General features: G+C 39.2%; 1 protein-coding gene across 1 annotated transcript; it reads left to right on the top strand.

Moving 5' to 3' along the window:
• Nucleotides 1-563: 563 nt before the first annotated feature.
• Nucleotides 564-27787, top strand: MAN2B2 (mannosidase alpha class 2B member 2). Its single transcript, XM_005485737.4, has 19 exons — nucleotides 564-816; nucleotides 3004-3150; nucleotides 6965-7070; nucleotides 9395-9567; nucleotides 10801-10916; nucleotides 11906-12083; nucleotides 13298-13496; nucleotides 16398-16588; nucleotides 17312-17498; nucleotides 18352-18485; nucleotides 19511-19767; nucleotides 21700-21891; nucleotides 23651-23903; nucleotides 24007-24117; nucleotides 24232-24424; nucleotides 25085-25240; nucleotides 25604-25716; nucleotides 26584-26701; nucleotides 27555-27787. Exons 1-19 carry the CDS (start codon nucleotides 685-687, stop codon nucleotides 27647-27649), a joined length of 3051 nt encoding a protein of 1016 aa, XP_005485794.3. The 5' UTR covers nucleotides 564-684; the 3' UTR covers nucleotides 27650-27787.

Raw genomic sequence — 27787 nt, 5'->3', positions numbered from 1 at the left:
GTTTTGGCTTTCTATATCACAATGATTTAATAGGCAGAAAGTGGTGCAACTGCTTACAAAAAACTTCTGAGGAGACTGGACTATATTATACGTCAATACTTTTTAGTTTAAGGTTGGATTTTTTCCTTTTTCACTAGAACTTTATGCGGTTTAAACAGAAATGTTTGCCTTTCCAGTTCTCAGCACAGGGTCGACCTGTTCCTAGCAGTGATAAAACAAGTGACAAAACCTATTTCAATGGGATCAGAAGGTCAACCACATAAAATTTAATCCTTCTTCAATTTCAAAACTTCAGAGATGCAGACAATAATCCGTAATGAAGTAGTATACTGTGAAATAAAGTACTCGCGCTCAATTCAAAGGAATTTCCAAAAACCGAAATAGATTTATAGGTGTCCAAGGTGGAGAACTCAGCCTGTCCCTGGGCAGCGCAGTGTTATCGGAAATCCAGCTCGGGAATCAGGGGCTGATCAGGGGCTGCGCTTTCCGCCCCTCACCCCCGGCCCTGGCGCTTTCCCGCCCCCGCAGCGCCGCTCGGGGCTGAGGCGGAGCCACCCTCAGGCCCCGGAGCCCTCCCGCTCGGAGAAGACTCCTTCCCCTCATTTTATTTATTTATTTATTTCGTTCCGCTCGGGGAGGCGGTGCTGCGGGACGCGGAAGTGCGGCGGGAGCGCCGCAGCAGCCATGGCCGCCCCGCGTATGCTGCTCCTGCCGCTGCTCCCGCTGCTCGCCCTCCTGCCGCGGGCCGCCGGCGACCTGCGCGCCTTCGTGGTGGCCCACAGCCACATGGACGTCGGCTGGGTGTACACGGTGCAGGTCGGCGGGGGCGCCGCACGGGCGGGGAGGGATCGCTGCGGCCGGGGCTGAGCCGCAGGCAGGGCTGCCCGGAGCCGCCTAATGGGGCCGGCCGCCGCCGGCTCTGCACCGGCTCCCGGGGCGCGCAAATAAATCCTTGTCCGGTGCAGCTCCTGCCCCGAGTCCGGCCTGGTGTCTCCGCTGTCCCCTGGTGTTCGGTATCCTCCTTTGGAGGAGGCATGGTTAGCCTAGGAGCCGTGCCCTTGGGCTGTGGGTTTGTGTGTGACTGTGTTCAGCAGGATGCTCCTGATGGGGTTTTTTGAGTGTTTTTTTTTCTTCTTAAGGAAAGTCTTAATTCTGTTTGATGGGGCTTTGATTATGTGGCGGATTTTCATGGTCTTTATATCTTGTTACAAAGCCAAAACCCTAGGAGAGCCTTCTGTCATTTCTTCAGATAGGAGAGCAGGAGCCCAGGTCCTCCATGGCTGGGTGGGCTTGGAGCCTAGCGCCTCTGAAGTAATTTTTTGCTAAATATATGAAATGCAGAGCAAGATAAATCAGGTGGGGCCTGATACCTTTTACCTTTGTTAATCAAAATCCTAATCCTGAATTCTTCTTCATTACTATGAATTATTTTCCTTTTTGTGTGAAAGATGCTGCAGATACTTCACTCACTAGAGAGAAATGACATTAGGCCTAACTAATGAAAAAGAGCTAGTGGCTCACCCACTATGCTGTACGTGTATTTTGTCTCCCCTTTTTAGGGAAGATTAGTGAATTTCTCTTTTAATACTTCAAACTCATACTCAGAAATTGCGTAAGAGAGCACAAAACTAAAACTTCAAATCCTTAGTTAAAATTTCACATTGTTTTAAGTATTTAATACTCTTGATTTTGAGAAACTGTTATGAACCAATGGAAAAATAATTGAGGAAGAAATTATTTAGATAAACCAAACAGTATCTTAAGCCATTCATCCTACACTCAAATGTTTTCATTTTTCTAGTGGCATGAGCATTTTTACAATGGTGTGTTTCTGTTGTGGAAAGCAAGGGACTAGGAAAAGTCAATTTCTGATTTGGATTACCTCATCTCCTTGTTTCAAATGGTAATTTTCATGTTGGAAATTTACCTAAACTGAAACTCTGCATTCATGTTTTACATATCATGTCCATTAGTTTTTCAGTGGGGAGAGATCTGTATGTCAACCACTTTAGGATGTACATTTTGTGGTGCATCTTTTTAAGTACCAGTAGTTTAAGTGGATAAGTGTTAACTGTCCAATAACATGCAAATAACTTTGTTACAAGGCAAGACAGACATCCCAGGAAATCCTAGGCTGTTGTCTTTAGACATTCTCTATCCCTTTACAATTAAGTAAAAGTTGGAAGACTGTCTGGTCAACAAAATTTGTTTTGGTCGAGGTAAGTGTACAAAAAGTATCTCCTTGTGTGCACAACTTCAAAATTAACATGGTGTTGTTAATTTGATACCATATCATAGGATATAACACTATGGTAGATTATTTGATGGTTACAGCTTTCAAATTTGCATTGCAATAAAGGTCCATAGGCCTCATTCTAGAATAGAGGTGTTTTTAGGAGCAAGACAGGGTAGATGCCTAAAATCTCACACTTTCTGTGTCAACAGTTGAACTTATTCTAAGATTCTTTTACCAGCTTGGTTTTACTCTATCCTAAAACATCAAGCAAAATAGAGTTATTTTTCATAATAGTATAATTTACAGTAGATGCATCACTGCATTGTACTGGTAATGCACAGCACAGAGTCACACTTGCTCTGAAGAAGCAATTCTGGTAATTCAGGCCGTCAAAAGGAGAGCTGGAATGGGAGAATGAAGTGTGCATGTGGGGTCTGTATGGTGCTGCAAAATACTGTCAGTGATTTAAGGTGAACACTGAGGAACAGAATAAGCCATTCCTAGTGTGTTCAAAAGATAGCTGATAGTGGTGCTGGTCTTGGGAGAAGATACACCTTGATCTAGTCAGGTCCCCAGTCAGGAGGATGTTTTCTGAAGCAGAAGGGCCAAAGGCTGTATGTAGACAGAACTCAATTTTTCTGAAGCTACAAGGCAAGTGTGCAGCAAATGTGAGGTTTTTGGTATCTCTCCTTTCAAGTCCAATGAGTGCTTAAAACAGCCCTTTTAATTTAGGTAAAACAGAGCTTATTTACTTGTTTTTCTTTCAGGAAAGCATGCACGCTTACGCAGCAAATGTGTACACTACTGTTATAGAAGAGCTGGTGAGAGGAAAACAGCGCAAATTTATTGCAGTGGAGCAGGAATTCTTTCGACTCTGGTGGGATATGGTAGCCACAGATACACAGAAGCAGCAGGTAAATTGCACTGGAGCCATGCTTTCTGCTAACAAAGAATTCACACTCTTTTCAGGGGATAAATAGGGGCAAAGTACTTCACCATTTGCTTTTTACGCAGATCCTATGTAAGCTGCCTCTGAATCTAGTACTTAAAGGACTTTACAGGCAGTTGCAAGAGGTTAAACCTCAGCTATAGATTAGAGCAGTAGGAGGTAGTAACCTTTGCACTGAAGATTTTTTTACACTTTACATTTCTTGTTTCATGGCAACTTACTTATCTGGGGCCATGCTACTTTGAGATGTGGGTGAACCTTAAACAAGCTGCACCAATATCCATTAAAAGATCTGATACCTATCACTGCTCACAAGAAGGAACTTTTTGTTCTTTGCAGTTAAGTACTGCTCGAAAACCTGCCATTTGTAAGCACAGATAGTACTGCAAAGAAGTGACTGCACATTTAATGGCAGTGATTTTTTTTCTAGTAACGTCATGGTGGAGTTTTATTTGTCACTTCTTCTTTCCTCTGACATGAAACAAACATGCTGAATCAAAGACTGGACTGATAGGCTAGCAGCTGGTTGTTTATTTTAGATTCTAAAACCAAAGGGTGTACAGGTGTAACTTCCCATGGGCACTTAGAAATCCATGGTCTGTTTTGTTACCAGGATCCTATCAACAGTTTTTTACATTTCAGTTTGTTTAAAGTTCTGGATGTTTGAAGCAATGTGAAAAAAACCACACCTCTTGTCTGGTTTTCTTCACATAGTTCTTTACTATTCTGAATCTTCTGTTAAGTTCTGTATTCAAATAACAGCTTGTGCACAGCTGATCTTTGCAGGAGAGATTTTGCTGGGTATAGGCAGTTTACAGTGTTTGTAAACTCTGCCCATATTCACCTGTTGTAGGACAATTTCCTTGTAGGTTTGTTAAAGTAGAAAACTGTACTGTAAGTAGGGAAGAAAACAGCATAGGAGCTGCTTTGTAGAGGGACAGGGAAGTGCTCCAACTTTCAAAGGTGAGTTGATGTTATTTCAAGTACGTTCTGCTGCTGTAAGCCAAATGTGAAGTCAAGGCCCATGTTTCCAATATCTATTCCTGCTATTATGTGGAATCCAGAATAATGTGTATCGCGTTTGACCTTGGTAGTGCAAAATTAGTACCTATGAATCAGGCTTTACTTTCTTTGCCTAATTATTTGTAGTTGTTGCTTTTATCCATTGTGTAACCAGTTCTCTAGTGACTTTATAGTTTCTTCTCTCAAAATTAAAATATTTAAAACTAAATTTTTCTTAAACCTATGTGTCTAACTTTGAAACTCTAATTTGCAGATAAATTATATGTTTTTAACATTAGCAAGTTGCAAATATTGGTCCCTGAAATTAGGTCACTCTGGTTACTGGCCTGCTTTTTCCACTTGAACTCTAGCATTAATGATTTTCTGTGGTATAGGCACTCTGGTTTTAATTTACCTTTTTTTTTTTTCGTCATTTAGCGGTTTGTTTGGAATACAAGATGTAATTCTAGTCTTGTTTTGAAACGTCTAGGATTTAATTCTAGTGTTGGTTTGAAGCTTTGTATTGGAACTATAGCATTAAAGACTAGTAAAAGGTACAGCCTGGGTGTCGTAGTTGAGATGGTCACAATACAAAGCAACACACTCCATTTTCAGAAGGTTTCAAACCTGTTTTTATTCTAGCATGCATGTTTTTTATACATTCTTACAACATAAGTTTACACTTTACTCATTGGTCATGAAAGATAAGAAGGTGCTTATTGGAACAGACAGTTGCAATTTTCTCTTATTTATCCTTCTTTCTTTCTTGATTTCTATGTCAATGACCTTGGGAGAAAATTCTTTCAGGGGTAAACATGGATCCTGCTATCAAACTTCTCTCTTGCTCACAGAAATTGCTGTAAAACGTCTTCCACACCTGGATACAGAAGTTGTTTTTTCACTTCAGACAAGAGAATATGTAAGAGTGAAATGCACTGCAGCAGTATTCAGCCAGATGGGAACCTTGTAGTTCTTAGCACGTGTTATTTACACTGAATTTTCTTGTTGTGAACCATTCCTACCTCCTTACTGTGGGTTGGTGTCTGAGTGCTTTAACTAGGGGAAAAAAAAGATGTATAGCCACTTCTGTCTGGTTTGTAGGTGTGAGTTGATGGTAGTATGGTCCCAAGGATCACAGATATGTTCTAACACCATAGCATTCTGCTGTTTATAGTACTACTGCTTCTGTTTCCTCCATTCCTCCTTCCTTTTGCCTCCTTCTGATCAGAAAAAGTGCTTCTCTTGTACAGATACTGTTTTATTTTCTTTTTTGGGGAGACAGAAGATTGGATATTACTTAAATAATTTGAATTCTTTTTCTTGTTTTTCCAGCTACTCAGTTGTTCCACAAAACTTATATTAAAAAAACATTTTTGTGGCCCCAAGTTTGGATCAGAGGTGCATTTTGGTATTTGCCCCATCCAAGTGGGGAATAATAATTACAGATTCTTTTCATGTAGGTCAGGGCCAGTTCTGTGCTGACACCAGATATCAGTTATCTGGTCTCCCAGCATGCTAATCAGTCACCACAGTCGGCTGGAACTAATTTAGGAATGCTGAGCCCTGAAGCGTTTTCACAACATTGTGAAGGAGAGAAATGATTATAATCAAAATTGACAATCTGGCATCCTATCTGAGTAGACACTGAAGGTTCCTGGGAAAATAAACATAATAGCTCTAAAAATGGCATCCTACATGACAGATTAAAAAAAAAGGTTGAGGATTAAAATATATATTTGCATAAACTTTACTTATTGGAAGTTTGAGATATCTCTGAATTTCTAAAGTAACTAAAATAAAACCAGAAGACTTCTGATGCTTTTAGAAAGCGACATAGACTATTCCTTCCTCCAAACACCACCCTGTCTTCATGCAGCATTTGCTGAAGGCTGTACTTGTCAGCATATCTGTTGTTTCTAGGAGCTGAAATTAAACTCCTCCCTCCCCCACCAAGAAAAAAACAACCCCCCCCCCAAAAAAGCCACCACTGAAAGTTGAGCAGGTTGTAACATATTGAAATTTTTTAAACTAGGAAAAATACCAGAAATTGGGGTTATCAGTGGGTTATTCAGGCAGACAAACCTGTGGAATAACTATTTCTTAATAAAGCATTCTGTCAGTCACAAGTTGAGCAACTTGAGCAACTTGAATGAGCCCCAAAGGCAAGATAGATGCATATGGAGCAAGGTGTTTTTGGCCATGGTGTGATGGCACTCTCTGTCTCCTGGATCGCAGAGATCTAGTTTCCAGTTAAAACCCTGAGTATTACTGCTTGCCTGGGGCTCCATTGCTGCTTGCAAGGAGTTGCATATTGCTCCCTCATCCAGCCACCAAGTGCCTTCCCTAAGCCAAGCTGGATGCAGCAGGAGGAAGATTTTGGGAGAAGCATTAGCATCTTCTGGTTTAATCCTCCAGCTCTAGCTGCCTTGAGGCAGGATTTACAGGCTGCTGCCCGTGCAGTATCTGGTATTCAGGCAATATAAAAAGGCACAGTAACAGCACCAAAAAGTCAATGTCTACCTGGCATCCTTTGTTCCTGTTACCTGGATAAATCAATGCACTGTGCAGCACATTGAAATCCTTTTTTTCCTCTGTTAGTCTCCTTTAGATAGCCTCTGTACAGACAGCCCTGGATCTCACTTTTATCTCACTTTTTCTCCTAGATGCCTTCTTGACAAATGTTGTGTCTAGGTAATGTGCTAGCAAATGAATTTGCAGCCTTTTTGGATAAGACTGAAATGATGCTTGCATTCTGTGTCTTAATTTCAATATCATAGGTCCATCAGTTGCTTCAGGAGGGACGACTGGAATTTGTCATTGGAGGGCAAGTGATGCATGATGAAGCTGTGACACTAATTGATGATCAGATTTTACAGTTGACGGGTATGGATATTTGCATTTAACTTTTTTTTTTCATTGTAATGACCTTGGAGGCTTTTTTTTGTTTTAATTTTTTCCCTTCCAAAATTGCTATTAATTTCTGCCTTCTTAAGAACTAATTAAAGTGTTTCTTATTTTTACTAGCCAAAGTGTTATTTGTATAAAAATTGTTGCTTAAACAAAACCCATTAGTTTTGATATGACAGTTCTGCAGCAGGCACAAAGGTTAGCAAAAGCTGGTTTGTCAGGTAGAAACTGGTTTGGAGCAGAGGCCTTTTGTGTGTGTATCTGTGTGTTTGAGAGCAAAGTTCCTGGGAAGATAGTAATGGTGAAATTGAGGGTATGAAACGCTCCTCAAGAAAATATGTGGTAGCAATTCAGAGTGCAGGTCTTCTACACAAAGGGACACTGGGAATGTCACTGAGGTCAACTAAAATTAGTTGAAATTCTTCTTTGATGAAGAAACTCTCATTTGTAATCATCGTCATTTTCTGTTAGAAAATATTTCCAAGAGATGCACTACTTGCCATTTTAATCTTCTAACTTTTTCATTTAACATTTGTATGTTACACCTGTCCATCTGATGGTTCAAAGAGTGTTTTAGTACATGGGTTTGTTTGCATTGCTCAGTACAAACAGAAACAGGGTAACTGATGCCACCTCTGTGCTGGAGATGTCTGCTCTATGCCAGGAGGGAGTAGCAGGAGGGGATGTGTCGGCACCAGCTGCCATGGCTGATGGAAACTGTGCCAGGGCTGTGGTGTTTCTACATGGGACACCAAAGGGACAGAAAACACTGCTGTTGTTTTCTGCATCTGACTGCACAGCACCACTGGCCTTGCTCCTTGTCTGTGTTTATCAGGAGCTCAGGATTAGCAGCTGCTTCTGTACCTCAGTACACTCTGGCCAAAGGAGGACAAGATATGAACTTTTTTTCTCTCATCTGACTCCCGTGTTTAAAGGTTTCTTTATGGGCTTTAAAGCACTGACCCTAGGACTTCTTAAATAAAATATTAAAATTATTGAAGAGTCCTTTTGTTAAACACAAACACAGCTTTCCTATACATTGTAGTTAGCTGAAAACGACATTCTAATTTAACATTTCATTCTGTGTAAACATAATCTTTATTTTTAAAAAAGAAATTGCAATTTTGGTAGTTTATTAACCCGGAACAAAAGTGTTAATGTATTTCAAAATTCTCATTTGTTTGTCCTGAGCCATCTATTCAGTTTGAGTACATACAAAGAAAATTGATTATGTGGAGTTCAAGTTGAGAGGACAAAGCCAATGCAGACATTTGTGGTCTAGATTTCATGTCTTCTATTGTCTGTCCAGAATTCCAGTGTTTTGGAGAAGCCTAGAAAACCCTGTTTCAAATATGTCTCTATCCAAATACTGAAACACATTGTGAATATTTTAGCTAGGGAAGATATTAACCATGGGAAAGATGAAGTGGAAAGAGGCCTTGCAGCCTCACTCATTCAAGTGTGATATTAAAATTTGAAATAGAGTTATTCCAGGGAAGATATGATTGTATTTTCAGATAGTTCTGAGCATAATTCTATAGCTATAAAATAATGATCTGCAATTTCTTTTTCCTTTTTTTCTTTTTTTTTTAAATGATGAGTATCCAAGTGCAATATACCCGAGTTCCAAATAAAATCTACTGCGTTCCTGGTAGTTTTACTTTGATTCAAATGATTTTTCTGGGTTCATGCTATTGTCTGAGCTTTCCCAGTTCGGGGGTTTCTTTCTTCAATACTCATTTCTGTATTAGTAACCTTAGTAACTAAATTAGTAACATTACTTGTAAATAACATCAAGTATCGAGTTCACTATTAACCTTTGTCTTTTTTAGTTTCATATGACTGATAATCATATTCATGCTAGTTTTGTTTAGTGGATGACTTGCTTCCCTGTCCCTTCGTCATTAATATGAGACTAAAATTTTCTGAGAATGCTTAAAAACCATAAAACCCAAACTTAGACTTAGCCCCAGGTTGTTGTTTTCATGCAGACTGCACCCTGGCTATTAGCCTTAACCTAATCTGTAGCTATGTACTTTTTCCGAGACCTGTCTCTAATCATAATTCCTTTTTGTTGTAATCCTTTGTAATATTAATAAGGTATACTTTGCATAACAATATAAACATTTTCAGGATTAATCTTTTTGGTGTGAATGATTAAATTCCCAAAACTTTGAATGCTTTAGGAAACAGCAACAAGAAGCTATCCTTCAAGTGCTTACCTGTATCGCAGTATGCCTATTAAATTTACAAAATTAACTTTAGAAGTGTTCCTAACCTAAACAAATTTTGCTTTGCAGAAGGTCATGGGTTTTTGTATGAAACTTTTGGCTTCAGGCCTCAGTTTTCCTGGCATGTTGATCCTTTTGGAGCTTCAGCTACAACACCAACTCTTTTTGCTCTGGCTGGTTTCAATGCTCATCTCATTTCTCGTATTGACTATGATCTGAAGGCTGACATGCAGAAAAACAAGGTAAAAATACCCTTAGGAATGAAGCCCTCGCTGGCCTCTACTTACAGTAATCTAAACTATGACATTAAGATAAGAATCTCTGTCATCTGGGCAAGAAAATGTTGGTATTTCTTGTTTAAATGGGATGTGCTGATTGCATGTGGTAATCGTGAAATATATTAAATGTGTTATACAGTCAATTAATGTCTTCATGACTTCTGGTCAGTGATAAAATGTAATCTAGCCTGAAGAAGACACAAAAGTGGGCAAATAGGCAAGACTAAAATGTCTGAATTAGGAGTGTTTGAGGCAGAGACATGCAGGAGTTCCTGCTTTCCCTGAGAGAATCTTCTATGTGTTGGGTTTTATGTGAATGGGTTGTTGTTTTGGTTTTTTTTCAGTGTTGTCAGGCTTGGGACATTTATTTGTGCCTGTAAAATTAATGATACTAGGTCAGTTAAAGTGGCAGCTAGTCATGGTTTTGCTGAATTCAGGTTTTCTTTCATGTTCTGCCTTCTCTTGCTCAGTGTCCCATACACAATAAATGCTTTTCATATCACTGTGCTGGACCCTGATCTGTCATCAGGTTTGCTCACTACATTATGAGAAAATATGGGGCTTTCACCACTGTGTTCTGGGCGCTAGGCTGTTTCTATGAATCTTGGGTAAAACTCAAGTGTCTCTGAAGAAAACAGAATTCATGTTGAATTTAGTGAAGCCTGGACCAACCACCTTGTGTTTGCAATGGTTTGCAGTTCTTTCTGTTAAAATCTTTTATGACCTTTTGACAATCTTTGCCCAGCTATTTTTTTTTCTGGCCCTTAAGAATCTCAAGGCTTCCAAAACAGCAACATTAAACATTAACATCAGTTAAACATTGATTTCCACTGACTACAGTGCAGTCAGATTACATCTGGATCTTTTCTAGCTTATAGATGTTCAGCTTCCATTGAAACAGCTGAGGTGTAATGGCTGTGATAAGCCAGGCTTATCTCTGGATTTTAGTGTGCTGGCACTGTGCTGCCTCCTCTCCTTCTGCATCGATTCTAATGGAAAGAGGCACTGATGTGGCCTCCTGTATATAGTGTGGGACCTTGCCTGGGGTACCATTGGCATAGGCTCTTCAGAAAAAACACTTAAAAGTATTACAAGTGGTGAGAGGGAAGATGGGAACTCTGAAGTCTTAAGTTGTTAATTATGTATTTCTGTGAATGCCATCAAGGGTAATGGTTTCTTACCTTTTTTGTTTTCCAGAAGCTTCAGTTTGTATGGCAGGGTTCTCCTTCCTTATCTGCAAGACAGGAGATCTTCACCCATGTTATGGATCAGTACAGCTACTGCACTCCATCACAATTACCTTTTTCAAACAGGTCCAAAGATTTCCCAAATATCCAGAAATGTTGTTCACTTTGGAGAGTTTATCTTATTGGGGCTTAAGCATTTTCTTTGACTGTTTTCTTTCAATAGTATCCTGCTGCTTTCTCCGGACCTGTGGTAGGTCAAGGAGATGTCTAGACTCTGTAGATCTGAGTAAGGATTATTAAGCATCCTCAGCTTTCCAACACAATAAAGAAGTTTGCTCAGTACCTAACAGTTGAATTCTCAAAAGTGACACTTGGTACTGACAGGCATTAAAAATACCTCTAAATATTGACAGACTTGTTTTCGTACACCAGGAGGCTTGAAACATAGGTATGGCTTTCATCTACTTAGTATACAGTGACTTACTTACAATGTCAGTTCTGATTAAAAAAAAATAGAATAAAAATGTGAAACAAATTAATTACTGTAAATAGAAAATGTCCAAAGCAGAACTGGGGTCTTTTTTCTCTGCCTGGAAGTAAAGATTTGAAAGCTCTAGGGAGCTCAGTAGGGAATTGGCTACTGCTAATTGATTTTCTATGGGAGATTTTCAGCATTAGCTTGAGCTGAGGTTGTGTCTATTGTCCTGGTAGAAACTAGAGCAACAAAATATTGCCATTAATTTTGTGAAGAAATTTGAGAACTTTTGAAAAATTTATTTTGCTTACTGGCTTATCCAGTAAAATGCTCTTTGCAAACCAAGTCGACTTGGGGGAAGATTCTCATTGTTACAAAGCTTGCTGGTCTATGGTCCTATGGTTTCTTCATTGGATGCCAGCAAGCAGCAGGGACTTGAAAAGTTGCACAGTGTTGAAATAAAACTGGAGACTCTTCTCCCTACCTCCATCCCCAAATAAATACTTAAACCTAAATAGTAGCAATGAATATAAACTGATTTTTTTGCCTCTTATTCCCATTTTATACCAGCATCTTTTGATGTGTTTTTCGCAGTTGAGTAAATCTCGTTTACAGCTTACTGCTTTCTGCTTCTCCTTAGGTCAGGATTTTTTTGGAATGGATTTGCAATTTTCCCAGATCCCCCAAAAGATGGTGTTTATCCAAACATGAGTCTCCCTGTCACAGATGCCAACCTCCACCTGTATGCACAAACCATGGTGGCAAACATCAAGCAGAGAGCAGCCTGGTTCCGGACAGGGGATGTCTTGTGGCCATGGGTGAGTGCCTGGTCAGTGTTTGCTTTGGAAGAGACAGGTACACACAGAGTGTAAGTGGATGGTTCTTACTGCAGCAGGTACTGCAGAAATGCTGGTACAAACCACGTGACATGAAGGGTTTTCTAATAATTGTGGTCTAAATGACTGACTAGTGGTGATATTTAAAATTTCCTTGTATAGCCCACCAGTTGTCTATCAAGTCTTCCACCCTACTCAAGATAGAAAAAAAGTGACAAAACTATAAAATAACCTCTTGCATAACTATATATTACAGTATTGCTTCTTTTCTTTTACCCCTTGCTTTGTCTATTTACATGATCTTTTTTCTTAACTAACTTAGCCCAACATAACTCGGTGTTAACAAAATTATGGCATTATAGGAAAGTGTGTGATGCTTTGGTAGACATGGTCTTTCCTAACAGATGCATAATAATTTTCTTTTAGAGTCTTTGCATTTTAGCTAGAGCCATAGGCAAGCATATCCCAGTTCGGTCATCCAAACACTTTCTTCAGTAATATGCTGTGTTAATTACATCCTGCATGTACATACAGCACTGATGAGCCCTTGCTGTTTTCAAGTTCTTAGGAAAGAATAACTTTGCCTAAACTGAATGTACAGTCTGGTTTCTAATTCTGATGGATGCTTCTGGTCTTATAATTACAATATTAGATTATGTGTGTTCTTTATGGACTATTTCCCCTCAATATCTGTTGTTACAAAGAAAAACTTTTTCTGACTGATGAGTCACTGATTTGTTTTTCTCCTGTTTTTATGACACTGTTGCTTATATTGAATTTATTATTTTTGTAGAGAGTGAGAAGTAGAATATAATACTCAATAGTTGTGCTGTAGTGAAAATTGTGCTGGAATGAGAAGTTTTTAACAGTACAAATAAACCCCTAACTTCTAGATGCAAACCCACAATTTTGCTGTAATGTAAGAAAAGTTATGGGTTTCTGTGCTTGTGATAATGGTATGTAAAAAACTAGAGAGAATATATGGTTCTAAAACTCTGTGCTTTTTCATTATTTTTTCATAATTACAGACAATCTGTGCGAGTAACCCTGCCCAGTCTTGATAGTTTTGTAACTAGTATCAGTTATGGGCAGTCAAAATCAAAATAAATACCCCTGGAACATAGACTAGTGTTAAAAATGATCCTCCCTAATTATCTGACCAAAGTGATTTGGCTGTTCTGTTTTTGGAATTTCAGGGCTGTGACAAACAGTTCTTCAACGCATCTGTTCAGTACTCTAACATGGACCTGTTGGTGGATTATATTAACAAGCATTCTGCTGAGTTTGGAGTGACTGTCCAGTATGCCACTGTCAGTGATTACTTCCAAGCAGTCTATAGCAGGAATCTTACATGGGAAATTCGGGACTCTCAAGACTTTCTTCCATATTCAACAGGTAATGAAGTTCACAGTGCCTAATATCTGCCTCAAATGTGTACGTATGTAAAATTTTATAAGGGAAAATGAGCAATAAAGAAGAAAAATGCCTTCTGGTAAGATTTGCTCACTCTATGAGGTGTCATCAACAGACTAGGTCATCCCAACTTAGTTGTGTAAAAAAGATGGATGTGTGGCCAAATAGAAAAATGTCTCATTTTTACTGTTTAAAAGAACTGGATTGTGCATGGCTTAGACCAGAGGTGGAAAATGTGATGTGGAGTGATCTGTGAATGTCTGGAGAAACTACAGGTAACCAAGGGGCCAAGGCAATCTGAAAACTCTTGGGGTAGTTCTGTGTTACTACAGTGGAAGGGGGTTCCCACAGTGAAACAGTCAATATTGAGGATTTGGTGTCCACACTCTAAGTAATTGCAGGAAATTTATAATTAAGTCATTTATGGCCTCAGCTCTCTTCACAGAGAGCAGCAGGCACAAGTTCTCCAAGGATTTTTCCTGGGAAAGGCAGTGAGAAGTTCAGAGAAGAAGAGAAAACAATTCTTATCTCTATTCACTGCTCCTGTTGTTTTGCACATGTGGAATGTGTTATGGAGATTGTTTACCCAAAGTGAATTGTTAATTGGACACCAGTGAAGGTTGTTTTGATTCCTTGACCCATTGGTGCAAAACTGTGTCCTGGCTGTCTCAGACACTCACAATCAGTATCTCTTTTAGTATAGTATTCTTTATATGTTTTTGGTATGTAATTTGTATAGTATTAGTGTAATATATTATACCTTAATAAAGCAATTGTTCAGCCTTTCTAATCAGGGAGTCAGAACACATTATTCCCTGGCTGGGGGATTGCCTGTTTCTACTATAGCCATATAGACTTGAGTGCCCTTTAATGCTTATTGCATCCATCAGGAATCCAGTTTTTGAGCTCCAAATCCAATCTTTTCTGTAAACCAAAGCACGTAAGGTAAGGATGACCTGATCCAAACAAAATACTAATGTAGATGAACCCATAAAGTCTCCTGTAGGAGAAAGTCTTGCCTCTTTCAATAAAGAAAACAGTTTGAAATTCTGGGGTGTGAAAGAATTCTCTTACAACTGAAGTCTAAACAAGTAAAAATATGGTCAGTATTCTGAAATTTTGTAATACAGTGTTACAAAATTTCTTTACAGCTCCTTGTTGCTTACATGCTGCACTGACTTCGCTTTTCAAGCAGAGCTGAAAAGTACTAGAAAAGTACCAAAAAAAATCATGGTATACCCAACATCCCTTTAATTCTTTTCCCCAATAAATTTCCCCTTTTAGACCTCATATCAAAGTATGCAGAGAGAAGACACAGCCAATTTCTCAATTTCTAAACTCATCAATTTATTTTATTGCCTGGTTTATTATTCAAATCCCATTGATTTCATTAAAACACCTTTCTGTATAATTGTAGCTACCACTGCTTCATCACATTTTTGTCTGTGTACATCTATTTCAGACTGTTCTGTAATGTGTCTGTTAATTTTTCAATGAATAAAAATAACCATTGCTTCCTGTGAATCATGGCATGGGCTGATCCCTGACTCCCTCACCTCCCTCTAGGGATTATACCTAACACTTACTGATAAAAGCATTGCCAGTTCTAACTGCTAATATCCTTTCACATCTGGGCTCTTTCCTTTATCTTTTGGCATAATTTACCTGCAGGATTCAATTGTTATTAGCTTGCATAATAGCAGCACCTTCAGAGTTCCAGCTGGGTGCCCACACAGAGATGTAGTTTTTTCCCCAAATGACTTTGTGTGCCTGGCAATTGCAGTATAGATTTGAGTGCACTTTCTCCCACATGCTGTTTTGCTTCTTGATGATTAATCCTCTCTTATTCTTGCTATGCCCTTTTTTTGTGAGTCACATATTGGGCTCAGTGTCACTTATGATATATGGAAACTCAAGTTTTAAGTCCCAGATAAGTATTTCCTTCTGCTCTGCATTCATTGTACTGTGCTGATACTTATGTGTGGTTCTTCTGCTTGTAATGTTTAAAGCTAAAATTGAATTAATTTTGTTGAAACTTGTAGGACGTTTCAGTCCAAAAATAAGTTTTTTGAGCAAAAGATCCTATTTTCTAATGGGCAATCTAATTTGCCTTTGATCTTGGGCTGATAGCAGATTTTACGTTTGCATGTATGCTCTTTGGAAAACACTTTCTGCAACTTCTTTTTGGAAAACCTATATATCACTAGTGTATTTTAAAAGAAATTGCCCTCAAAAAACCACATACTCCCACCCCTATATACAGTTTTGAAGGCTTTAAAAACAAATACTTGTTTTCCTATTTCACTCTGTGGGCTACTGAAACATTAACAGAAATAGAATGTTGAAATACTTTCCAGTAACCACTTGAGGGCATCTTTTGATGCAGTTTGAAGTGCTGCAGTAGTTTGGAGTCATTACATCGCTATTTCTACTCCAGTTTGAAGAAATAAATCCCTTTGACTGAAAGGTTGAAATTTTAGTGTGTGTATGAAGCAATTACCATAGATTGTATTTTATCATTACCATAGAATGTATTTTATTAACAACTAATAGTAATATATGCTTCAGTGAAACTTCAAAAATTCTTTTGTGCAGATCCACAAGGAAGAAATTTCCATAAACACAGGTTAACTTGGTTGCTACTGGCTTTGTATCAAACTTGCATGTTACTAGGCCTGTAGGAGAGATGATAGTTTTTCAAAATGCATGTTCCTGGCTGAGTTTCTTTGTATGCTTTGTGACCTTTCTACCGATGGCTGCTGTGTAAATCCCCAGTAGGATTTCTGTAGGAAGCTGAACAGTAGTAGTAGCAGTGGTAGTAGTAGTAGTAGGATAACTGAAGTGGTGTTTTGATGTGTGTTGGATCTGTTCCTCTCTAAACAGAGCCCTTCCAAGCATGGACTGGGTTTTATACTTCTCGGAGCACGTTAAAAGGAATTGCAAGGAGAGCAAGTTCATTGCTTTATGCTGGAGAATCCTTTTTCACACAGTATGTCCAGAAACACCCAGAAGGGTCTATTTGCAAATGTAAAGCCTTAAAGCAACTTCAGAGTCTTAGATGGGCAGTTTCAGAGGTAAGGATTGATTTATTTTCTGCTTTGAATGAAATTGTTTATTTTCCAAATGAAAAGTTTGCATAAGCATTTCACCTGGATTGTCTCAAAGTTGCTTTTACATTTTTGAAAATGACTTCCCCCCCCTTTTGCAAGCCATAAGTAAAATAAAGCAATTTTTCAAAAAAACTGTCTTGAGGTATGACTTCAGCCCCTTAACCATGCATCATGGTTACTGGCAAGTGTTTTCTTCAACCAGTGAAAGTGTGTGGTTTCAAACTTTGCATATGAAATTCCTTTTCTTAGTGTTAGTTTTGTTATTTACAAAATTGTTCTTAAAAGTAAACAAAAAACCAAAGAAAAATGGAACTAATTTAAAATTACTGATAGTTTCTACTTCTACAATTTAGAACAGGAAGGACAGATTTGTTTCTCCAGAGTTCAGCAGCTAAGTGATTAGCCTTGTATCATTAGCCATTTGCAGTCCTCAATACATTTGCTGTCAATAGTTACTTGGTCTGCTAAGTTGATGACCAGATCTAAGTATGAAATGAAAAACCTGTCTTGTTACAGTATATTTGCTGCATTCTTGGTTTTTGTAGCTTGCTTGGTTTTTGCCTCTGAATGTAGCTGTTATCTCTTGTTAAGCTGTGTGTAAGAAGTTTAGTCAATTGTCATGTTAACACAAATGCAAACCTGAAGTTGTCATTCTGTTGCACCTTTTAAATTACTTTTAAATACAAGGTCCAGCACCACGATGGTATAACAGGCACAGAGTCTCCCAAGGTGAAGGACATGTACATGAATAACCTGATGTATGGAATGCTCAACGTGAAGAAGCTAATGGCTTCCATAATCTTTGATATCAACAATGCAAAGAAGAATGGAGAGGTCTATTCTTCTGTTCACACTAAAGACTCAGGAGAACCAGGTACTTTTTTGCACAGCTTTTTGAATTTTGAAGCTACCTTATGAAAGCTATCATGTTTTCCTCCAAAATAATCAACATATTGTATACATCTAATTTCTGTGAACCATGGCTAGAAAATTGTATTTGCCTTCTGAGACCCAGGATTTCTCAGCTGATGTTAGACAGAACTCTACCTCAGTGCATAAATTACACACCTGGCTCTCAGTTCCACACTTCAAATGTAAAACAAGGGGAGGAAGGGGTGCTGATCAGAGTAGTCACTAAGCTAACTTTACTCTGCAGCAGAGCATTACATGATAAGGAGCACAGTCAGAGTCAAGAAATGTTCTTGCTATAATGTACTGCCAGCTTGTGTAAAAAATGTAAAAGGATTTTTAAGAAGTTTGTTCTAAAGACTGTGCACTCCCTTTTATCTGACTTTGGAAACTTTTTAAACAGTCAGATGTAAGCAGTGCCGTGGGCTGTACAACAGACCCATTTGGATTTTTACTGGCTGTTTTTAAATGAGGCTTCTCATTTGATCTCCTGTATAACTCTGATAAAGTTAATACTGCATGACAATGAGTTCTAAGCAGCTTATCTTCACCAAATGCATTTACATTCAACTCAGGTGTCATTTTCTGAATACATGGTCTTTTTTGATTGGGCAGAGAATAGAAGAATAAAGCAGAAGAGGTTTTAATGAAGGACTGTAAAAAATTTTCATTTTTTCAATCATGAAGTTTTACTGCAGGGTTTTATGTTAAAATTTTGTAAGATAGTTGTACCTAGACAGATTTCCTAAATACATTTTAATACCACGTTTTAAAAATACATAATGTAGTGACTGCAAGTTTTGTTTGTTTGCACAAAGGTGCTGCAGATGTTGACCTGTATGTGGTTGTCTATAACCCACTGGCATGGAACATCACTACCTTTGTCACAGTTTCTGTCAGCAGTGAGGCAATGAGTGTGTATGATGAGCAGGGATGTTCTGTGCCAGCACAGGTACTTTAACTTTGTTTCTTTCTGTTACTTTTTTCTCATTTGTCAGTTTTTATTGACTGGATTCTACCTCCTGTTGGAGTGGAATTTTCCTACTTGTCCTTCAAGGGTTGTTTTTGCTTGTCTGTTGTCTCAACAGAGACTTTTTTTACTCTCTACAAGGACTTGCTGCTCTTGTAGTGTGTTTGTCCTTTGCATGTCTGTGTGACCTGGTGCTTCTTACCTTATTTTTATATCTGTGAAAAAGCACTGTTTCAAAGAAATACTTTTATGATGAAGCACTGCCTTACAGTTGACAGCCCTGTTTGAACAATTGACAGATTGCCTTGGGGAGGGAGAAGAAGAGAATTAAGAAATGTAGGTCTTAGAAACTGGTGTCAGTCAGCTGCCATTTGGTGGCTCATTCTATCACAGCCAAGCTCCAAGACACAGCCAGCTGGTCCAGGGGAGGGAAGAAAGTGGCCTCAAGAGAAAGTAGCACTGGCCTTTCCCAGGGGCATCTCCTGTACAGAATGCATCACCATCAGTGGCTTGATAAATCTCCAGGAATGCTTCCTGCACATGAGGCCTGAAGAGGCCTGACACCATTGCAGATGCTCCCCTCTGTCCCCGAGATGCCAGTTAGCTCAGCAGATTCTGCCAGCTGCAGTTTCTGTGACCTGTGGCTTACCACTGTGACCATGCACGAAGGCACATTGTAGTCAGTAGTGAGGCACAGCAGCTGTCCCTTGTTCCTGCACATGTGGTGCCATGAGCCCACACTGCCTTTATCTGCAAACCATCAGTCTCTTTGGCTTGGCACGTGGTCATGCTGCACCAGAAAGGCTCAGCTTAATCCAAGTTCACCACGCTCCCAAATAAAAGCAGCGTGGGTCTACATTATAATTTAGAATTATAAGAATGGCATGTTTAAAAACTTATTAAAGTAGAAGCTAATTTTTATAATTTAGGGCTTACAGCACATGAGGGTAATTGCCTTGCTAATTAATTTTCTGTAATGAAGCATTTTTGTGTATGCTATTATACAGGTTCAAAGCTCCGTGGAGTCCCAGTCTACCTATGATCTGTATATTCTAGTTGAAATAAGTGGTCTGAGCTACAGAAAATACAGAATTAAACCCTTGGATGGTCAGCAGGCTGCCTTTGTTGGGAGCTCAGTCAAGTACAAACGGAGAGACCTGGCTCGTGCAGGGCAGCAAAGGCAGCAGTTGTTTCCTGTGGTTAACAGCTGCTACCAGATCGTGTTTGACCAAAACACAAACCTGATGCACAGCATTACTGACAGGTGAGACTGCCTGCTCCTTTCAGTAGCATTTCAGATTTTTTTAAAACAATCCATAAAATAAGTGCAAGGATTTGTATTATGTGTCTTAATTCCAAGACTCAACAAAATGCTCTTTATGGTCTTTAAAGTTCTTTTTTATCCCCACTTCACATACCCTCTTTTTACAGGACACTTCAGCACTAGCACAGGCATGATTCCATACTAGTTCTGTGATGTTGCCCTGTTTAACTTGGCAGTTGGTCTGAGATGACATATCACAGTAATAACTAGTATATCAGCAGAGTTCCAGTGTACTTTTGAAGAAAATAGGGTTGTGAATGTGCATTCTTATTAAAAATTAGTAAAAAGCACATACACTATGGCTGCACAATGAGCCTTAAGTGATAAAGTAAGGGCTTACTTATACTAAGCAGTATTTTGCAAGTCCCATACCACTCTTTCTGTGGTAGAAAGCTAGAAAACTCTTTGAAAGGAAACTTTTAATTAAGGAATTTCCATTTAATCAGGTAGGAAAAATGAAAGAATTATCAAGATTTAGGTGAGATTTGAGGTTTTCAGGTGATCTCTCTCAGCTGATGTGAATTGGCCCAATTTCTTCAGCTTCAGTGCAGTTGTGCTGCATTCTGCCTGCTCAGGATTCAGATTGTCACCTATTATATACTGATGGAATACTCGACCCCTTTTACACTGGCATGGTGATGGCTAGATCTCTTTCACCTTTGCAGTTTTGTTCATAATTCTGCCTCCTAGAGCAAGAACTTGTTGTCCAGTATCATTAAAATCAGTTTTAGAAGTATAGCTGGACCCTAACTAAGAGCCCTGGAGTAAGTATTTTCTCAGAGTGCCTCCAGATCATAACTGCCTCCAGATTCTATGAGAAATATAGTGTGGAAGAACAAAAATCTAAATTCAGATTCCAGTTTTTCCATCCTGTTCTGGCAAGCAGCAAGAACTGGAATTCAGCATGCAGGGGAAATTAAATACTCACTTTCTTCACCAGCCTTCAAACAAGGTCAAAATGCTTGAGTTTCAGAAGGTTTGCACTGGGATAATGGGAAAGAATGAGGCCTCACAGGTCAGAATGGGAGGAAAGGTTGAAAAAAATTGGGATCTTCAATTGGGAAGCCCTTTACATTCAACTGCAACAGTTAGAAGTTCTAGATCCTGCCCCTGCACTGAAAGTGCCTCATAAGAGAAGTAGTAGAAAATGCTTGGATATTCTCCTCAGTTAATACAAATTGTGGGTAGCTGTATTAACATGAGATAAAATGTTTAGCAGTATAAATTTATATGCTAGATGAAGTGAATTTTCCTGTTTTCATAGCAAGTTGCCAAAGGCAGAGCAGGTAGCTGAGAGCAGCATCTTAAATTGCCTTCATATGACTTTCTAAAAATTGTGATTATAAGTCATGAATAGCAAAACTGTAAGTGGAGAGAGGAGGAGATACAGTAGGTAGTGAGTGATTGTAAATGTTGATATCCTGTTGATTTTATTGTTACCAGTGTTAGACATGGAAACTTGCATCATGCTGATTTTACCTAGCTACAAAGTTCAGTGAACCTAATTATTCACTGGAGCAGTGCAGTGTACCTCATTCCTGTGAAATGGGTAGTTTTAATCCTGGAGCAGCTCTGGCATCAAAACAGTGACATAATATAGATGGTGTTTAATCTTAAGATGTTTCTCTTCTACAAAAATAGAAAATTACATAGAAACTCCATTTGCTTACAAACTGACATGTATCTTAATGGGAAGCACTTTAGTTCTTTGCTGTTCTCATTTATTCAGTCTCACAAAATCAATCCACTGTGAAGAAAGTTTTTTTGTCCTTACATTTCCTGCCTTGTTCCTGTTGCTGTTCAGCTTTGCATTTATCATGTACAAAATCTGTTTGTAAGTTCTATGATTTTTACTCTTCTGTGGATTCTCAGGGAGACCAACCAGACTGTCCAGTTCACCCAGGAGTTCCTTGAGTACCACGTAAATGGAGACACCAAGAAAGGACCCATTTCAGATAACTACTTGTTTGCTCCAAATACATCAGCTGTTCCAGTATCAAAAGCAGTGGTGTTGGAAGTGATGTCTGGAAGCTTGATGACAGAGATCAGGCAGTATTTCTACAGGTACAGCACCATTACAGCCTCACTGGAATGTTAGGATATATATGAGGTTACTTCTGTACAGTTACCCCTAAACAGTGAGCTCTGTACTGTTTAAGATTTAGACAAAAGAACTATTATACATCTGCTGAATGTGCTGCTGAGGAAGCACCTTTTGTAAATCATAGAATTAGAAGTGTAAGTGTAAATCATAATGTTAGAAGGACTGTGAAGATCCAAACCCTCTGCAGGGACACCGTCTCTAGGCCAGGTTCATCAAAGCCCCATCCAACCTTCAGGGCCAGAACCAGAGCCTTCAGCACCTCCAGGAATGGAGCATCCACAGTTTCTCACTACCCTCCGAGCAAGGAATTTCTTTCTAACATCTTATCTAAACCTACTCTTTTTAAGTTTAAAGCCATTTCCCCTTATCCTATCACTACATGCCCTTGTCAAAAGTGCCTCTCCAGATCCCCTGTAGGTCCCCTTCAGGTACTGAAAGGCTGCCCTAAGATCTCTCCAGAGCCTTCTCTTCTCCAGGCTGAGCAATCTTAAACTGTCTTCATAGGAGAGATGCTCCAGACCTCTGATCATCTTTGTAGCCCTCCTCTGGACTCATTCCAGCAGGTCCTTGTGCTTCCCACGTTGAGGGCCCCAGAGCTGGACGCAGAGCTGGATTCTCTGGGTAGGGTCATGTGAAGGGGAAGCAGATGGACAGAATGACCCCCTTGACCTGCTGGCTGTGCTGCTTTGGAGGCAGCCCTGGACAGGTTTGGGTTTCTAGGCTGTGAGCACACATTTGCCAGCTCATGTTGAGTTCCTTATTAGTCAACTCCCCCAATTCCTTCTCTCCAGGGCTGCTCTCCAGCGCTTCTCTGCCCAGCTTGTGTTTGTGCTTGGTATTGCCCTGACACAGGTGCTGGACCTTGCACTTGGTCTTGTTGAACTTCCTGAGGTTCACATGGGCCCACTTCTGAAGCACATACTGCTGCAGGAGGGAGGGATGGATGTGGAGATTGTTTAGGGTGATCCTTTGTGGTACATTTTTTAATGCAACTTCTGTTGAGAAGCTGGTTCTATACAACTCAATGAGTGTTGCTGCTAATATCTTATATGGATGGAAATTGGACATAATACATTTTCATAACTGTGAATATCTATCTTGAAAGCAAATTGGAGAATGGAGGAATGAATCTTTTATAAGGTCACTCTGACCCCTGATGAACTAACTATTCTCTGTGGTAAAATTATATCAGTCTATAAACCCTTCACCCCCTTTTAAATCTGGTTGTTTGGTTGAAGTCTTTTGCTTTACATGGCATTGCTCAAGGATTGTAGTTAAGGACCTTTGGAAAGTAGTGTGGAATTCTTGCATCAAAGCTGATGTCACCCAGATTGAAAAAATGCATCTACTCTGTACAATGTAAATATGTTGCTTAGAGAGTCATAATAATTTTTAGATTTGTTGTTAATTTTGAGAAAAACAAAAAAAATTGTTGTTAATTTTGAGACAACAGCATTTGATTCCTCGTTTGTAATCAAATGAGGAAGCCTTCTGACACTTGAAATGTGAAAGAAACTTACAGGATATCACTTACTCTGGTTGAATATCTGTATATTTGAAAGTTAAATTGAAATTAAAAATAACTGTACTTCAAATAAATAGAAAATGGGTAAGAAAGTTGTCTATGTAGAGTGACATCATGAGTGCCTTGCAAGTTTTGTCGTAACCAGTCAAGTGCTTCACCTTATAAACTCTGCATCCTTCCTCTCATTTTTGCAGCAATATTTCTTCTCAGGACTATATTTATGCAGTGTACACCAGGCTGTATTCAGTACCAGAAGGCTACGATGGGAAGCTGCTCTGCCGTAGGATAGAGCAAGAATACAGTGTTGGGCCTTTGGAATTCAATCGTGAAGCAATCTTGAGAACAAGCACAAGTTTGAACACCAAACAAGTTCTCTACACTGACAACAATGGGTATCAGATGCAGAAAAGACCATTCAAGGCATATGTGAATAACACAGTGGCTCGGGTAGGCACTAGGGTGTAATCCAGTCAGCTGTGTTTTATCTTTGCTCTCTGTTGTTGTTTCCTGTGTTAATAATATCTCTGTATGGTTTACTGTGTGGTTACAGAACTACTACCCTATGGTCCAGACTGCCTACATAGAAGATGACAGCACAAGGCTGATGCTGCTGGCAGAAAGAGCTCATGGTGTGTCAAGTCAAGGGAATGGACAAGTCGAGGTAAAGTTTGAATTTGTGTTTCTTCTTCCTGATGGGCATAATTTCATGGCTGCTGATAATGTAAGTAAAGCCTGATGGCTCATTCCTGTTGTGACATTTACCTTCCCAATACAGGTGATGCTACACAGGAGACTGTGGAACAACCTTGAGTGGGACCTGAACAACAATCTCACTTTGAATGACTCTTCAGTGGTTCGCCCTGTAATCTGGCTTATTTTAGGGAGCAAGGCTGTCACCAACACTTTGTATCGGACAAGTGGCCTGGCGTTAGAGCATAGGCCAGTAGTGATGTTTGGAGCATTATCAGGTAATCATTCAGTCCCCTCTGCTGCCTTTAGCATCTGAATGGCTTGTTTATGTTGCTTTCATTTATGCTGTTGAGTTTTTAAATGCAGGCTTCAAGCCTCCTGTGAGGCAAAGTTAGCATGTAGTGAGTTAGGAGACAGATTTAGAGACTGCTAATTACTTAGCATTAATTTCAAACATGGATGTTGTCCAAATATATGTAATGTTTCTCTTGTTATATAATTATCTCTACTTGGAGAGGAAAATAAATTTTAAAGCATCTAATGAGAGCAAAATGTTCACACAGGGAATTAGTGCAAAGTAGGTAGTGCACCATATATCAGCTTCCTGGATGCTGAGTCCTTAATGGCCATTTTTGGGTTATTCTTTTAAAAATATTTTTTTGTCTTATCAACTGAAACTGAAACGTGTTATTGAAATAGCAATTTCAAACTTAAGTGAAATTTGTTTTATGGAAAGCTCTGATACACTTTTCTAGCAGTTAAAATCATGCTGCTTTCTGCTTAGTATCTTGGAAGGCCTTGGAGGAGAAGGCATATCATCTACTTTGCCTCTGCCTTGGTAGAATAAGCCAAAAGCCCTTTACCCTTCCACAGTGCCCTAGCCAGGCTTGCATGTGTGATGGATGTTTAATGTCTGTTTTGTTTTATTTTGCATAAAGGAGAAGATAAACCAAAGCTACCCAGACAACTTCAGCAGAATTCAGTCCATGATTTGCCTGTAACTGTGCCACCTAATCTTCATCTCCAGACCCTGAGCATTCCAGGGTGGAGGTACAGCTCTAATCATGCAGAACAGGTCCACAGCATCCACATGGGTAGGTGCCTTCCAAAAGGTGGCTGGAGGTTACACTTAAATAAGCTGGTTTTCTTTTTTCTCTCTTCTCTGTGGCTAGTATTTTTATTTATTCAAAGCATTAAATTCCTCAATCAAGGAATTGTGCTGTATTATTTCTCTGCCCAAGTAGTAAAATATTTCTCCTGTGTGAGTTTGTTATGCCTGTTAGTGACATTCCTGTCCAAGTGGGAGCTGGCTATTTCCTGATATTAGTCCTCTTGCTAATTTTAAAAAATAAGAACTAAGTTCAAATGATGGGATTTTAAAGTTTAAAAAATTTTAAGTTTAAAACTTGGGTTTAATTTTAAAGTAATAAATATATGCATTTTGATTTCTTTTGAAGGTGAACAGAAGCAAGGTGACCCAGATTTCAGTCGTGTCCTGCTGAGAATTAGACACTTGTATGAAGTTGGAGAGGATCCTGTGCTGTCTCAGCCTGTGGTGATAGATCTAAAGGTAAATGTAACCCTTCTAAAGGTAAAAGTAACTCACCAAGTAAGGTGTTTTTATTCCAGAGAGAAATGGTTGGGGAATGCCACATCCTGTGTACTATAAAGTACACAAAAGATGGATATAAATGTGTTAGTAGAACTTTACCTCAGAGAGAAGGGAACCTTTTTTTTTTTCTTACTTGGCTTTGCAACACAGAAGCCATCACTTCAGATGGAGTTGCCATTGGCACAGCATGAAGATCTGCTAAATGTGGGTAGGACTGGTTCTGCTGAGCTGTTGGTAGTGTAACACTTCCTGCAGTACCTTAACCAGTGCACAGAGTAGGATTCTATTTTGTTGATTCTTTAGTTATTGAAAATTTTACCTGTAATTAATGATACTTGGACAGGATTAAAAGAAAACTTTTTTTCTCTACAGTTTGTTTCTGTGAGTTGTTCAAACTTTGTCACTTCCATCATGTACTCAGTTTTTTTTCAGTTTCGTGTTTATTTGATCTTTCCTATGGAAACAGATAACTTTATACTCCATGGCAGGGGTTTATTACTTTGATTGTCATGATAGAAACATGGGGAACAATGTGTAGGATTCTCTGTTTCAGTAAAAAGGGGAGTGTGAGTTTCTGCCCTTTTAATAGACTCTGTACTGCAATGCAGAGGAAGCCTTCAGCACCTCAGCTTCTTGGTGTGAAACCTGGTGAATCTGAATTTGCCCTTGTGCTGCATGACCTTGCAGATTTTCAAAGTCTCTCTGCTCCAATTAACAGGCCAATGCTAGAGTTGAAAATTCTCTCTGGTCTTACTGTGTGCTAGGCTGGTGAGTTGATACTCTTGTCTATGAACCCTCCTTTGATTTCTGGTGTTCTCTACTCAGTCTTTGCTGAAGGGATTGGGATCAGTGGTGGCAGTGGAGGAGCGATCCCTCACAGGCACCTGGGATGTGAGCACTTTGGAGCGCTGGAAATGGAAGACTGCACAATATCCAGGCAAAAGTAGGTGGATTAAGGTGCTTGGTGTCCATTGACTGTTGAAGCTTGATGATTAGTCTAGTTAAAAATATTTTTTAAAATTGTAAGATTAGAAATGTTTTGTATGACAGGCCTGGTACCTGAACATTCCCTGCGCAAGCTCAGATTCCCTGCAAGTACCAGACTGTTGTATTTATCTGGTAGCTTGTTTTGCCTAGAGGTGTTAAAAAGCTTGGAATCTTTCTGGAGTTTTCTTTGTCCAGATAGAAGTGGCTACTTGTGACACAGATTGATTTTGTCAGATGCTGATGAGCTGTGTTTCTCTAAGTTGAAGCCTGTGCTGCAGAAAAACACAGCTGCAGTTAAAAATCTCTGCTGTAATCAGCTTAAAGGACTCTATGGATGTGATTCAAGTTAGGGCTGCCACTCAGATCCAATGCTGTGGGTGACCTCATTTTATTTCTCATTCCAGTTAGCTGCTTGGACAATGTCCTTGCTGTCACTTGCATACATATTGTGCCTTGTAAAAAGCTTGCAGAGGTTTTGGAATGGGCTGGGTGAGAGTTTAGAGCTCTATTTGACCTGCAGCTCTGAGCTTGCTTGCTCTTTATTCATGATGAAGAAAAGGTGCATGACTGGAAAAGTCATTTCACATTTTCTGTGTGAGTCAGTGTGTGAAAAGAAGAGAAATTGTTGTATATTTTAATATTATGAATGGGTACATCTTGGGCTCTATAATACTTTGAGTTCTAGGGAGGAGAAGCTGCTCACACACTAGCTTTTAGGGAAGGGATGAGTTAAAACTGATGTGATAGAACAACATGTCCACTTGAGTAAAGCTGCTTTAATAAATTACCAATGCTTTTGTGTTTTACAGGGTTCTTCAACAGCGCAGAGACCTCAGAAGACTTTACAGTAACTGTTCACCCAAAGGAAATAAGGACTTTCTTTGTATACTTTCAGGTTCAATAATGTTTGATGATGTATTTCAGGTGGATATGTAATATCTTTGAAATTTCGTTTCAAGATACAAGTGATAATCTTGAAAAACATCCTATTGCTGTTAATGAAAGAAAAATTAATTTTGGAATAAACTTTGAATTTAATTGA

Source organism: Zonotrichia albicollis, chromosome 5 (genome assembly GCF_047830755.1).
Source record: "Zonotrichia albicollis isolate bZonAlb1 chromosome 5, bZonAlb1.hap1, whole genome shotgun sequence".
Classification (NCBI taxonomy): Eukaryota; Metazoa; Chordata; class Aves; order Passeriformes; family Passerellidae; genus Zonotrichia; species Zonotrichia albicollis.
This window is presented reverse-complemented; position numbering and strand designations above follow the sequence as displayed.